This window comes from Euprymna scolopes, chromosome 29 (assembly GCF_053919585.1).
Source record: "Euprymna scolopes isolate OS-2025 chromosome 29, ASM5391958v1, whole genome shotgun sequence".
NCBI lineage: Eukaryota > Metazoa > Mollusca > Cephalopoda > Sepiida > Sepiolidae > Euprymna > Euprymna scolopes.
In genome coordinates this window covers 5,627,025-5,642,717 of record NC_136510.1, presented here as the reverse complement: position 1 = coordinate 5,642,717, position 15,693 = coordinate 5,627,025, and the positions used below count along the sequence as shown (strand labels likewise).

Genomic DNA, 15,693 nt, shown 5'->3' with positions numbered 1-15,693 from the left:
AATCTCACCTCTTCACTGTTTTAGGTCCCTAGATGTCAGGAAGCCTTCTACTCTAATAGTTTCTTCCTTCGGGTCCTGCTTCCCTGATTGTACTAACCTTCAGAAATTTAAATGTAATGTAAACAACCATCTTGCTGCTCAACTCCCCAACACCTTCTGTTAGACACGACCCCAAATAGTAGCCCCTTACATTCAAAGTGGCAATATATCTCGTTTTAAGCGAAAAAAAGTGCTTCCTTTTGGAGAGCTGGTCTTTTTCACATAAAAAGAAGAAAAAAAAAGACCTTGTGTCTAACTTTGACCTCGTGGGGAGGCAAGTAAATAGAGACCCTAGCATGATCTTAATTTTTATTTCACATAGTCTAAAATTTGACAAATTAACACCAGAAATCCCAACTGTATAGGTCAGAAACTGATCTCGCGTGGTATCTTCGTTGTTTTTAGGTGTTTGCTCCGTTCAGCTGGGGCTATCAATTCAGTCCTTGAGTTTCGTGTGACCGTTCTTCTACCACTGAGCCGTAACAACAACAACAAAATAAGAAGAAAAAAAAAAAAAGAGAGGAAACCTTTTTTTTTTTAATTCTCAGAGCATCAGAGGAATATTATCATCAGCAAGCATCAGGAGGAGCGAGCGAGCGAGAGAGAGAGAGAGAGAGAGAGAGAGAGAGACGATCCTCCCAACTACAGAGAGAAGTCTCACAAAACAGAAATAATGCGGCTATGGCGGGGCCCTTCCTAGAGTCTTTGATACCCGGACTGGCTACAAATTCCCTGGATTGTTCCTACCTCAACTCCGATTCAAAGTCCGACCTTGGAGACACGTCCTCGCAGGGCACGAACGATGAACGCCTGGACAAAGATCTGGGGGGTCTCGCAGAGGACAGGTTCCGTGTCGACCGGAGGAAATTGGAAAGAATGTTGCAAGGTAAGAGAAGGTCGGTCTTTTTTTTTTTAATTTTCGAAAAAAAAAAGAAAAGAATTTGAGGCGATTCTTTCAGGTTTGGGAGTTCGTTTTCTTTTATAGCTCCCCCCCCCCTTACTCCTCTGTTTTGTGGAGACAAGTTTTGTTTTGGGGGAGAGAGGTGTCTTTAATTTTTACGGTATCTACAGCGTTTGCCACGAACACACGGACCCAAAAAAAAAAAAGAAAAAAAAAAAAACAAGACAAATTAATACCATTAATATCATCTAACTAACTAACGTTTTTCTTGGTGTGTGTGTGTGTGTATATATATATATATATATATATATATATATATATATATATATATATATATATAAACAGCGTGAAGAAAAAAGTGAGCTACAAGTTCTCTAAAGTTATGAAGAATGTTTAGGTTTCGTCTTTTTAGGCAAAATTATAACAAAACACGTTTTTTGTTGTTGTTTTTTTTAAATGTTAATCGTAAATGATTTGATTATTTAAAAAAAAATATATAATAAACTTTTAGCGGACTGAAAGCGAATATCGTTGTTCGTTTCAAGTCGAAAAAAAAAACTTTTGAAAAGTTTTGAAACTTTTCTTCTAACGTTTTTGTAAAAGACTCGCAGAAAATGGAAAACGCAACTTCCCTCCTCATTTTTTTTTTTTTTTTTTTTTTTGCTTTTTATGTTCGAAATTTACTGCAATGCAAAAAAAAAAAAAAAAAAAAATCGAGTCTTGGAGAGAAATTCATCTCTCCATTATTAATTCGATTCAAATATTCTTCCAAATTTTTATTTGGACGAAAAGATAAATTTTGACAGTTGATCGCGTTTTGTCATTTCTAGTATTTTTTTTTATTTACTTTTTTGTTTGTTTTAGAAATGAAAAAGTTTATTTAATTTATCCGTTCTTATTTAGAATTCAACCGATTTAAAAAAGAAAAAATAATCTTTATGATGTACGTACCCGTCACGGAACGAAGATGTCATATTCCAAAAACTACGTAAATTCCTCAAGTAGTTTTATTTTTAACTAAGAAAACCCAATTTTATGAGGATGCAAAAAGAGACTGTCTCGTGTCGCCATCTTGCAAAATCAAAGGCTGATAACTCCACAATAATTCAAACCTGTGAGATCAGTCTTGTAATGCTAACTATTTCACTTCGGGTTTGTATTACTATACACATAGTTTCGAAAAAGTTGTCAAAAAACAAATATATAACACATAAATGTTAGGTACTTGTACAGTTTAGTCAAGACATTAAAAAAATGAAAATATCGAAATTTTTTTAAATTGTATGTATTCGTTATGGAATGAAGTTCTCCGAAAAAAAAAAATTTCGGATTTGTATTACTGTACACATTGATTCGAAAAAGTTGTCAAAAAACAAATATATAACAATGTTATCAAAGGCAAGATAAGTTACTTTTCTACCAAACTGGATATAATTTTCGTGTTTTTATTCAATTTAACATGTTTATTCAGCTCGAAAAGCATACAGTGTTTACCGATGTATTGGAAAATTTAAAATGGTGGCCGGGCCGACTCTCTCTTTAACACGGTAAGTTCGGAAAAAGGTGTAATAAATAATAAACTAGACAAAATACTGTTAGAAATTTGCTCAATATATGTTACCGTGACATAACTTGACATATATTCGGTGTTTTTTTAATAGTATTTTGTCTAGTTTATTATTTATAACACCTTTTCCCGAACTTACCGTGTTAAAGAGAGAGTCAGCCGCCATTTTGAATTTTCCAATACATCGGTAAACACTGTATGCTTTTTGAGCTGAATAGACATGTTAAATTGAATAAAAACACGAAAATTATATCCAGTTTGGTAGAAAAGTAATTTATCTTGCCTTTGATAACATTTATTTGTTATATATTTGTTTTTTGACAACTTTTCGAATCTATGTGTACAGTCTAATACAAACCCAAAATTTCACTTAATTTCAAGTTTTTTTTTGTTTTTGTTTTTTACAGCGAAAAAACAATTTGTTATGATACCGAGCAAAATGTTCGATTTTTAGGAAGAAAAGCTAGTATTAAAGATGGAAGGGGTGTCAGCGCTTTAACTGGAGTTATCTCCCTTTGGCATTTCTAAAATTCAAACAAATTTTTTATAAAATCCCTGATGGCTGCCTTCAACGCGCTCATAAAAACGTGTTTTTTCCGCTGTAAAAAAAGAAAGCTACTTGATGAAATTAAGTGAAATAACGAATACATACAATTTAAAAAGGTGTAATAAATAATAAACTAGACAAAATACTGTTAGAAATTCGCTCAATATATGTTACCGTGACATAAGTTGACACCGAATATATGTCAACTTGACATATATTCGGTGTTTTTTTTAATAGTATTTTGTCTAGTTTATTATTTATAACACCTTTTCCCAAACTTACCGTGTTAAAGAGAGAGTCGGGTGCCATTTTGAATTCTCCAATACATCGGTAAACACTGTATGTTTTTCGAGCTGAATAAACATGTTACATTAAATAAAAACACAAAACATATATCCAGTTTGGTAGAAAAGTAACTTATCTTGCTTTGATAACATTTATTTGTTATATATTTGTTTTTTTGACAACTTTTTCAAATCTTTGTGTACAGTAATACAAACCCCTTTTCCCAAACTTATCATGTCAAAGAGAGAGTCGCGAGCGCCATTTAAAAATTTCCAATAGATGGGCAAACACTGTATGTTTTTCGAGCTGAATAAGCATGTTACATTAAATAAAAACACTAGAAAATTATCCAGTTTGGTAGAAAAGTAACTTATCTTGCCTTTGATAACATTTATTTGTTATATATTTGTTTTTTGACAACTTTTTCGAATCTATGTGTACAGTAAAACAAACTCTCATTTTCTTTATATGAAAAAACTAAGTTTTATATTATGTCCAATTCATCATTCACATTCGAAAGTTGTTCTTAACATGGGGAGGTTGGGGTGTTTATTCCGAAAGCCGTTCTTAACATGAAATTACTCATGTGAAAAAAGTCGTAATTGTTTTGTTTTACACGCATGCGCATTACTAATTTCTCGGCTGTGAAAAAATGGATACTAGAGTGCACTGCACTAGTGCACTGCAACTGCACTTATTGATCCGTGCTAACGTTATTATTTAGGAAGCTATTTTTAACACGGGAAGGGTGTTTTGTACCTATTCTATACTTTAACCTTACACTTTAATAAAAACAGATATCATAAAACTTTAATTAAACCTAAAAATAATATTTAAAAAATAGCGTGGATCAAGTGGCAAAGTGCACTAGCACCAAAAAATGGCTGTCAGGAATTCGAAAACTACTTGTGTCTGCAAAATTTAAATGAGATTTTCTTATTCAGCATAGTCGAAAACCATAAAAACTCGTCATCTTAAAGAAAATTGTGGAGGTGAATGGAAAAAAAAAAAATACCGAAAAAAATCACTTGATCAATTTACGTAAATCGTTCCGTGACGGGCACGTTTTTTTAGGGAGAGATTTTTTTAGCGAAACGAAAACATCAATTGACAAATCGTTGTTTTATAAAAACAATCAAATTATTATTCTGTAAAAATCTATAAAATTATGAGAATTTCTTATGTGTTTTTCTCGCCTTTACGTGACTTGTATATTACAGTGTTATTTACTTATTAATTGCCCATTGAAATACAAAGAAGGTACCTTGCAATTTTTTAAAAATAGTATTTTAAAGTTTTTACGGTATCTTGTTTATTAAATTGTTAGGTGAAAGTACATAATTCTCATTCAATGGGCAAACCAGAAGTTTAACCGACTCAAAGTCAGCAGCAAATGAAATTCAGTTTTTCTGATATTAAACTTCAGGTATTTTTTTGTCCACCTCCACAATTTTCTTTTAAATGACAACTTTTATAGGTTTTCGACTAAGCTGACTATGAAAATTGCATTGAAATTTTCCAGAAATAATTAGTTATCGAGATATAAAACGTATTATGCATTGTATTTTTTGGCGGCCATCTTTTTTTACGCGTGTGCAATGTCAGTCAAAGATGAGTAAATTTGTTTATGGCACGCGTGCACGCGCGTAAAAAATGGCCGCCAAAGAATACAATGCATAATACAACTTTTTATATTTCGATAACTACTTATTTCTGCAAAATTTCAATGCGATTTTCGTATTCAGCATAGTCGAAAACCTTTAAAAGTCGTCAATTTAAAAGAAAAATTGTTGAGGTGGACCTAATCTGAAAATTTACCAAACTTCATCCGTAATATAACTCCAGGCTAAATTCATTTTTCTAAATATATTAAATTGTTAGGTGAAAGTACAGAAGAGTTAATAAAGCTCCTTCCCCATGCTAAAGAATGATTTTCTAAATAATAACGTTATTATTTCAGTACGGCTCGTAAACTGCAAAAGCTCGAAAACCATTCTTAATATGGCGAGAGGGAAGAGCTGTTAACTATTCTGTACTTTTATCAAACAATTTAATATGTAAATTAATAAATAAAAATTAGGGTAATTATTCAGATTGGCACTTATGATGGCAATTAAAAGTAAAAAGTTTGCAGTTTAGATAAACCAAAATACGAGGAAAATATTGGAGTACACCAACCAACACCACACCACACCGCTTGTAAGAATGTCATTTGATTGACTAGTAAAAATGACGTAATTTTTGTAAAAGAATTTTGGCGCTTCTACACTATTAGGACGAAATTTCGGAAATCGTAATTCTGAATTTCACCTGAAAGCAATGTAGATGTTATTTCTTTGTTTTTATTTGCGATACTTTTTGAATGAATTCAATTATTTATGCGTAAGTGCATTTGTACCTAAGTGCGAGTTGGGAATAATTTTCCCTTTTTACCAATTTGGTACCCCCAAATGGGGAACGGCATGTATATTGTTTAAAATATAATTATCCACTGACATGTGCTTCATTAGCAATGTTAGAAATCGCCATTAAAAATGCGTGATAAAAACTTGAATAATTCGACCTCCTATCTTTCGAAGCTTATAAATACTTGAAAAATGTAATTCAAACCCAATTTTTATTTTTCAATTAAAGGAGCAAAGACCAAAATTTTAAAAAATAACAGGTTTAATAGCAAATTATACAATATGTTTTTGTTTTTTTTTTAAATCGGTTTTCTTTAAAAAAAAAAAAGATTTAAAAGAAAATCAACGAATTTTAACTTACTTTGATAATATATACATACATTCCAAAAAATCACTTACCTATAAAAATACTAATCAATGGGTACTTCCATTCTTCATTGTTAAAAATTTATCCATATTTATATTTTATATTCCATGTCCTTTTTAAATAAAATATTTTTTTAAGCAAGGATTAAAAAAAAAACAACAAAAAAAAAAAAACGCGACATCAGATGTTTTTCACAGTTGAAATAAAGGGAGACAAATGTCTGCTTTTCTTCAAGTTGACATCTTCGGTGACTTTAAGCGCCAGAATTAATGGCTCTTTCTATTTCTGGCTGTAAACAAAAGTTAGTTAAAAATGGGCCACCGTATTTGAAAAATGATCCCATTTCACTTATCAGTTTTTGCTGGTAAAAAAAAAAACACTCAACCGATTTTTTATTTTATTTTTTATTCTCTTAAAGAAATACCTGAGTTTTTGATTTAATAAATTTTATTTCTTCTTTATGGAGTGATTTTTCTTTTTTTTTTTAAATATCTAAAAATTGAATAAAATAGAAAAAAATTGTAATTATACGAAATTTTCTGAACAATATAACAAGATTATAAGGTTCCACTTAAAAAATTCAACGCAGTTTAAAAAAAAAAGTTTTAAACTTTGGACTTTACATGTAAATTTGCAAATAACTTTTTTGTTGTTTTAAATTGGCTTCTTTTATTTATTGATCTTTTATCTTCAATTTGTGATGTATAAATTTGAGGTGAGAAAATTATTTTCATTTTAATAGACATTTCAAAATGTCGGGGGTTGAATTCAAAAAAAAAAAAAAAACGCTTGTCTAGAATATTAGATTCGGTTTATTGGAAAGAGCATAAAATTTCACATTGAACCTGAAAATATCATAAAAATTGAACCAATAGAAAAATTTTCATAGATTTTTAACGTTTGAAAATTGAAAAATATTTAACTCGTTTAACTGATTGTCAAGTAAATATTGGATGCTGACGACAATTTTTTCTATTTCATTCAATGTTTTCTTTTTTAGATATTTAAAAAAAAATCACTTGATAAAGAAGAATTAAAATATATTAAATTAAAAATTCATGTATTTCTTTGAGAAAACAAAAATTCATCGACTGTTTTTTTGTTTTTTTTTTTAAAGCAAAAACTTATAAATAACATGTAACATATTTCTTCACGCACAAGGCTAGATGGCTAATGCGAACGTGTGGTTTTTACATCTTTCTGTCCATCCATAGTCCAAAACAAGAACGAACACCGCTTCGACGTTTGGCTAACACTGTAATAATGCTTATGTAATGGCAGTATTTTCAAATAGTTGTTTAAAAAATTCTTTTATATAAAAAATACATGGAATTTAAAATATAAATATGGATAAATTCTTAACAATGAAGAATGGAAGTACTCATTAAATAGTATTTTTTTATAGGTAAGTGATTTTTTGGAATTTATTTATATATTTTATAATCGAAGTAAGTAAAATTTCGTTGATTTTCTTCAAATCTTTTTTAAAGAAAACCGATTTAAAAAAACAAATATTGCATAATTTGCTATTAAACCTGTTATTATTTTTTAATTTGGTCTTTGCTCCTTCAATGGAAAAAAAATTAGGGTTTGAATTTACATATTTCAAGTAGTTATAAGCTTGGAAAGATAGGAGGTCGAATTATTCAATTTTTATCACATATTTTTTAATGTCGTTTTCTGACACTGCTAGGTCTGGGGCATGTCGTAAAAATTGATCAAAAATGTCTATTATTATAAGGCTAAAATGTTGACCTCCATTAAAGTGGCGAAAAGGGAGATGAGTATATCCCCTGTATTCGCAATCTACAAGGTGTTTACATTTAAGGAAAATGCAGTTTCTCCCAATTTTCCGTAAAAATTACTTTTAACTATAAATAATTTTCTACTTGGTGAATTTTCGTAATCGTTGTATATATTACTATTTTCCACATGACAAGTGAGTATGAATTCCAGTTATTATCCTTCCTTAGATAGCTTAATTCTTGGCTTGTTTATAAAAATTGCGATTATTATTATTATTTTATTTTTTTCTTCACGTCTAGTTTTCTTTTCAGCCTTTCACGTGTACGATGAAACTGGCTTTCAAGCGCACTTGGTGCATATTTAATTTTATTCAAATTAAAACAACGTTTCTATATGAACTCTCATCCTTGACGTTATTCTCGCGTTGCCTAAGCACAGTTCAAACATTTCAAAATACAACCGCCAGATACAAGGCGCGGCTCTTTACAGACTTCTTTCTCAAAATTTACAACATGGCAAGGAAGAAGAATAGAAAAAAAAAAAAGAAACAAAACACACTGAAGATGGAGTATACCTCTGAAATATATTTGTGATAAATTTCCAACAAGTAAATTATTTATTTTCCTAATATTACGTTGTGATTTGGCTTTCAAGCGCACTTGATGCGTATTTTATTTTTGCCAAAACTTGTTTTTTAATATTCATTCAGTCATTCATGTGCTGTCCTTCGTGTCCGAAGACGACTTCCTGTGAAATTGTGAGACCTGCTATGTAAAATAAAAAAAACGTTTGACAACCAAAGGCAATTTACTTCAGTAGTGATTTCGTAAAATAGCTAACAAAGTAAAAAGGTGTGAAAAAATAAATACACAACAAATAAATGTTACCAAAGGCAAGCTAAGTTACTCTTCTACCAACTTGGATATGTTTTTTATGTTTTAACTTATTTTAAAGTGTTTTTTCTTTACTTTAAAATATAGATAGCATAAGAAGTGTTGAGTTAGAATGAAAAACAAAATGACACTTTTTTTTATAATCACTAAAAAATCGAAAATTAAAGAAAATACTGAAAAAAAACCCACTTCCAATAAATGTCATCAATCATGCAAAAATAATTGTTCTAACTAGTATTTTATTTAATTTTCGATTTTTGAGCGATTATGGCTTGAATGAGACTAACGTTTCATTTTCCATTCTAACTCGATAGGTTTTTACTCTACTTCTATTTTTAAGCAAAAAAACAAAACAAAACAAAAAACACATTAAAATAAGCTAAAATACAAAAAATAGGTAGGTAGAAGAGTAACTTATTTTGCCTTTGGTAACATTTATTTGTATATATATTTTTTTTTCATCCCGTTTTTGATTTGTTATTTGTGATTCTGTAAAAATGACCACTTCATTTTTAATAAGTTGGTTGTTTTAACGTTTCGGCTGATGTAACCTCCAACCTTCTTCAGACGCATCTATACAAACTGGGAAATTATGCAGAATTTTAAAACTGAACCTTTTATTTAATTCACCTGGGTAGGTTGTTCTCATTCAGACAGCTATGACCGTCGGGCAAAAGTGTTCATTTTTCTGTTATTTTCGATTTTTATCACCGGTAGAAAGGATTGACCTGTCAACCTCCAGAAAAGACTGTCACATTAAACTAATCGATGTTCATAACCGTTAGGCCATACAGGTTGGAACAATAAATTTGTCACCCTAAAGAAAACAACACTACAGCTTTATTTTAAAACTTTTATTGAAAAAATCAATTCAAGTAACTTGATTATGTAGCAGAGCGGACATCTATTAAATGTAGCTGCTTCAGCCTCAATATGGGTCCAGAACTGGGAGCATACCTTTTCCACAAGTGCCGGCAGGAGCTCAGCGAATACTTAGCAGATGGCGGTGATCAGGCTGGCTTCGGTGTTGTAGGAAGTTATGTTGGTGATTTTTCTCTATGTATGACCAAATATAGTAGTCCAGCGGGTTCAGGTCTGGAGAGAAGGGGGCAGTGAGAGTAAGGTTCTAAAGCCAAGCCCTAGGTCTCTTTGGACTTGTGGGCCGGTGCTGAGTCTTACTGCCACACCCAATGTCTGCCAGCGGCCACTTGATTGCACTAAGGGATCACCACACTCTTCAGCACATCCAGGTACACTTTGGTGTTGGTTTTCAAGCCAGCTTCGAAGATGTGAGGTGGCATGATGTGGTTTTCACTTGAAACCACACCAAAGACCATAACCGTGGACGGAAACTTTGTTTTCATCACACTGGGCATGTCCCTGTTATTCGTGGCAATCCAGGGGTGCATTTTGAGGGTGCTGGCCATGGTCCTGTTGTCATAAATTGGATTGGTAAAGAGTATGTGTTGTACAGCGGCACATCTCTGATCTCACTCATTGAACATTGTGTCACGTTCAGACATGATAGAAGGCTCCTATCGCTCTTGGGATTTGTACACAACTCACCAACTAGTAGATAGTCTGCAACAAAAAAAGACAACCAGTTTTCATCAAAGGGAAATGGAATCATGTCTTTTCTGGAGTGACAATTTTATTGTCCACCCTGTATGTCCATATAACAGAAATGAACACTTTGGTGGCGTATCTGTTCTGGTACTGGACTTTATCTTTTTGCCCTCGATTAATGAGGCAGAAATCCTTCTAGATTGAGACAATTGAGATTGTTGTTCCAATTTTGAATTTTGCTTTTGGCACAGCTAGATCTTCCCCCACAATAAAAACAGATCTTGTGTCTAACTTTGCCCTCGTGGAGAGGCAAGCAAAAAGGAAGACTTGACCTTTTATGACGATTCCTAAATATGAAAAGATGCACGTGAAGATCGGAGGTTACATCGGCTGAAATGTTGTTGATAGAAAAGCCAAGATGCGAACAGTTGTTCAAATAATCTCAAATCGTCAATCATATCTGCCTTCTCCAGAACATGATAATAATTAATAAAAAAAAAAAAAAGTATGGACAAAAATAAACTGACGAAATGACTAAATTTTGAATTATTAAAAGAAAAAGTTTATTTATATAATATTCTGCCTTTTACTTCCTTAGTTAGTTTGTACGTTACGCTTTGGAAAAGGCCAAATACAATTTTTGAATGCCAAACTGCTTCAATAAAGGCAAAACTCACAAAATTTGGCTTTAAAATGTCAATCTGACAACCCTGGACAAATATAAGAGTGACCTCCCTTTGTAACCTCGTTTTCCAATATCATAATAACATATGATCATTGTTGTTATGGTGTGAAAAAGGAACTCTTAGTAATTTTGATATGCAGTAGGAGAGAATAGCGAAATATTGCATAAAAAGAAACGGGGTAGAAAAAAAAAAAAAAGAAGAAAAAAAAAGGACATTATCTGCCAAGAGAAGTAAATTTAAGATTGTCTCATACAATGTGATTTTATTATTTGTATTGAACTATGTAGCACAATATTACTTTCTGAGTATGTATTAGTACTTATTAATTTATCTCATTTAGATCTGTTGTATATTTAAAATACAATGGATACTCTTTTCATAGAAATCTTAATAAACTCATAGTTCAATATAAATAAAATCACATTGTAAAAGACAATTTTTAATTTACTTTTTGGCAGGCAATGTTTTTTTTTTCCCTGTTTCTTTTGAATATTCCCTGTTTTACATAACATTTTGCTGACCTTTCTTCAATGAAGAACCGCTGCATGTTAAAATTACTATAAGTTCCTTTCGTACACCATTACAGCAATGCTCGTATATTATTATAATGATATCCGAAAATGAGGTTATATCAAAGGGAGGATACTCATATTCTTGTCCAGGGTTGCTAGATTGGTATTTTAAGACAACTTTTGGGAATTTAACCTTTTTTTTTTTTTTAAGCAGTTTAGCCTTAAAAAAATTTATTTGGCCTTTTTCTAAGTGTAATGTTCAGACCAACTAAAGAAAGGACAAGCAGAATATTATATAGAAGACTAGCAGGAGTACCCGACGTTGTCCGGGTCATATAAAATAAAGGGAAGAAACGTAGTTGCGTTTTGAACGCATCTAAAAAATAATAATAAAAAAAAATTCTGGACGTTTTCAGCGTCCTAAATTCAGTTTTCAACAAATATATCCATAAAATCGTTAAAAAGGTTTAATATCAATTATTTCTTTGTTGTGTATGGACTTATTGTACCGTGTTAATTTTTAAATAGTATTTTCAAATTAAAATAAAGTTTTACGCATAGCAAAAAAAAAAAAAAAAAGAAAAAAGTTCAGTGCTTCTCAAACTGCACAACGTTCATAAGTGCGTAAGGAGAAAAAAAAAAAGTGTGCGTTTTAAGCATCCCAAATTCACTTGTCAAAAAGCGATAATATCAGAAAATATATAAAATCACTTAACCCTGTTTAAATGCAAAAGCTTACCAAAATAAACGTTTTCCAAAATGTTGAAAATAAAAAAAAAAGTGAAACGTCTGCTGCAAGTTAGGTGTAAATGCGAACTAGGGTTGGATCAAATACTGACTTTTAACAATTGAAATACAAATACTTTCGTTTAGGTTACCAGAAATACAAATACTTTTATTCCTAAGTCTAAAAATACAAATGCAAATACTTTTATTCCTCAATCTCAAAATACAAATACAATAACTGATTTAAACAAAAACAAATATAAGTACTTTTTTTTTTCAAAGTAATAAAGAAATCTGAAAATATGCAAAAAAAGAAAAAAAAGAAAAGAAATATTTCCTTCCAAATTTGACATCTACATTACATTCTATATCATGTCCGCATTGCATTTTATTATCATTAGAGTTCTGAAAGTTTCCTTCTCTCTCTCTCTCTCTCTCTCTCTCTCTCTCTCAAATATAAATACAAATACAAAATACTATTTTCCTGGATGCCATAATACAAATACAAATTACTTTTTCTTGTGATGTTAAAATACAAATACAATTACATTAAAATTGTATTTAAATACAATTGAAATACAAATGCAATTGTATTTGATCCAACCCTAATGCGAACACAAAAACGAATAGTTCCAAGACGACCCTCATTCGGCCGCAGCGACAATCATACCATGACGGTGCAAATTTATGTACTTGAATGTATTCGAAAGGTGAAGCAGCTCACTTATAAGCAGATGTTGAAATCGTTAAGAAAAAAAAAAAAAAAAAAAAACGATTTTACGTACCCCCCCCCGATTCTTCGCTCATTAAGGTAGAAAAAAAATGTATATTTTGTTCTAAATGGCACATATTATGAATCAGAGCCCCTGTCCAGTATTAGAACCATTCTTATCTTTTGATTTCGAAAGTTTTAGTGAGGCATACAAGCACACAAACACCCACACTAACAGGCATCTCTCCTTTATACAATAGATGAACTGTTTGAAAATTTCTTGTATACATTATAAGTATAATTAGAAAAAATCCAAATTTATATTACCTATACCATAACAGCAAATCAAACTCCCAGACACTTGAAAAAAAAAATGTAGATATTTTTTATTGTAAGTTTAAAGAATTTTTGTCATTACTAACCAGCAGAGCGTTACCACTCTCGACCAAGGAAATAATCTATCAGTTATGTGTATGCAGTATGATGTATTAATGTAAAACCTGGTCAGTGAGTGTTGAGGACATGAGTTGCATGGAGAGAAATGATATGAAAATGCTACGATGGATGCTTAAAAAAAAAAGGCCGAATTCGGAAGATTTCGCCATTTTTGAAGCAGTTTGGCCTTCAAAAATTGTATTTGTGCTTTTTTCAAGTATTGTTAGTTACCGAGAAATCGAAAAAAAAAAATACACAACAAATAACTTTTATCAAACGCAATAAAATTGAATTTTCTACCGACCTGCATATTATTAAAATTTTGAAATTGTTTAAACTTTTTAAAAATTTCAATATATGATGTCGTCGATATCTGTCTTGCAGATACAGTTAGAATCTAATATGGCTGACCTATCTGTGTTGTGAGGGTTTGATTCCTTAAAAAATAATTAAAAAATGACTTGCCTTATCATTTAACCGAAGTCTGGCCGCTTCCCCGAACTTAGGGTTGGTGATAGCATATATTATATATTTTATTTAATATTTTAAGCCTGAAATTAGTGACCATCTAAAAAAAACATAAAATGCCATCTTTGATTGATCTCAAAGGAAGATAACTCGTGTTTTGTTTTTACTTTCATCCATCTCTTATACCTCATCTCTCTATACTCCCTCTCTCATTTTTCTACTCTTTCTTCTCTACATCTCTTCTTTTCTCCCTCTCTGATCTACACCTTCTCTCACTCTCCCTCTCTGGTCTACACCTCCTCTCTCTCTCCCTCTCTGGTCTACACCTCCTCTCTCTCTCCCTCTCTGGTCTACACCTCCTCTCTCTCTCTCTCTCTCCCTCTCTGGTCTACACCTCCTCTCTCTCTCTCTCTCCCTCTCTGGTCTACACCTCCCCTCTCTCTCTCTCTCTCCCTCTCTGGTCTACACCTCCTCTCTCTCTCCCTCACTGATCTACACTTCCTCTCTCTCCCTCTCTGATCTACACTTCCTCTCTCTCCCTCTGGTCTACACCCCTCTTTTCTTTTTGTGCCCTCTCCCTCTCTTTTCTTTTTGTACCCCACTCATCTTTCTCCTCTACACCCCCTGTCTTTTCTTTACTTCCTCCCTCTACCTTCTCTAACCTCTCTCTTTGTATTTCCCTCCCCCTCTCTATTTTCATTCACCTTCTTTCTACTCAATGTCTCTCTTTCTCTTCCCACCTCTCTCTTCCCTCCTTATGTCTAGTGTTGCGCTAAAAATAAAATAATTTGTTTTCTTTTAAAATTTCCCATATTTACTTCATGACTCTTAAAACTATAATAAAATTCTCTTAAAAACCTTGAAGACACATAAAAAAAAAAAAAACGTATAAAAATTTAAATATAGTTTCGGTGTTTATAAACACTTTTTCTTTCCTTTTTAATTTAAAGTCGAGAATAATTCTATTTTCTGCGTAAAAGACTAGAAAATGAGTCATAAATTACGGAAGAACAAAATAAATTTTTATTTCTGTCACATTTTGTATTTTTTTTTTTTTTGCTTTATTTTAAAGATAGCTCTGCCAGCTCATGTGTTTTGGAAAAAAAAAAATGGTCCTTTTTATTGTAAGTTTATGAATATTTCCGACTAAACAAATTGGTAAACATTTCGATGGTGTGTTATGTAAGTGGTGTCTGTGTATGTGGTGTGTTATGTAAGTGGTGTGTGTGTATGTGTTCTTAAACATGCCTCCATTTTGTCAACCTCACTGCCGGGAACTGTTATTCGACGTCAAACCTAAAACTTTTTAACCTTTCGTGGAAATCTACCATACCACCTGTTTTATTTTTGACATCCCACTTAATCTCCACTTCCATATAGAGATTGATATGTATCGTACTTGGGGGTTTCTTCAGTCTCAGTCGTAGGTTTTACATCAACTCAGAAGTTATCGTTGAAAAAGTTCTCTGTTGACTAAGGTACGGCTGTGTAGTTCTAGGAGGTCTACCTTCGCAGTCTATGCTTTCTTCCTTAGGGAAAGGGTTATATAAGTTGCAAACGACGAAACGTGTGTCAGTGGATAATTTAATTGAAAAAATGTATATGTTGCTTCACATTGGTGAAAGAAAAATTATTCCTAACTAGCATTTAGCTAGAATGCACTTTCATATAACTGAATCTGTTCAGAAGTATCCCAAACAAAAGTAAACAAATGATTTTACAGAAAGTTAGATCAATAGTACAACCAGAGGTTGGTGAAAAAAATTTTAGATGTAAAAACGATTCTTCGTTCTTCAGTAATTTTCTTGATCAATGGATCCAACAAACGTCGGAAGTGG

General features: G+C 31.8%; 1 protein-coding gene across 2 annotated transcripts in view; it reads left to right on the top strand.

The window, feature by feature from the left end:
* Positions 1–625: 625 nt before the first annotated feature.
* LOC145252464 (protein bicaudal C homolog 1-B-like) overlaps positions 626–15,693 on the top strand; it is a 481,249-nt gene continuing 466,181 nt past the window's right edge. Inside the window, exon 1 of one of the 2 annotated variants that reach the window (XM_080111880.1) lies at positions 626–925. In XM_080111880.1, coding sequence (XP_079968006.1) covers positions 721–925 — 205 coding nt within the window. In that variant the 5' untranslated portion in view covers positions 626–720. Of the gene's footprint in view, positions 936–15,693 lie in introns of both variants that reach the window. The other variant, XM_080111881.1, reaches the window with a different exon arrangement.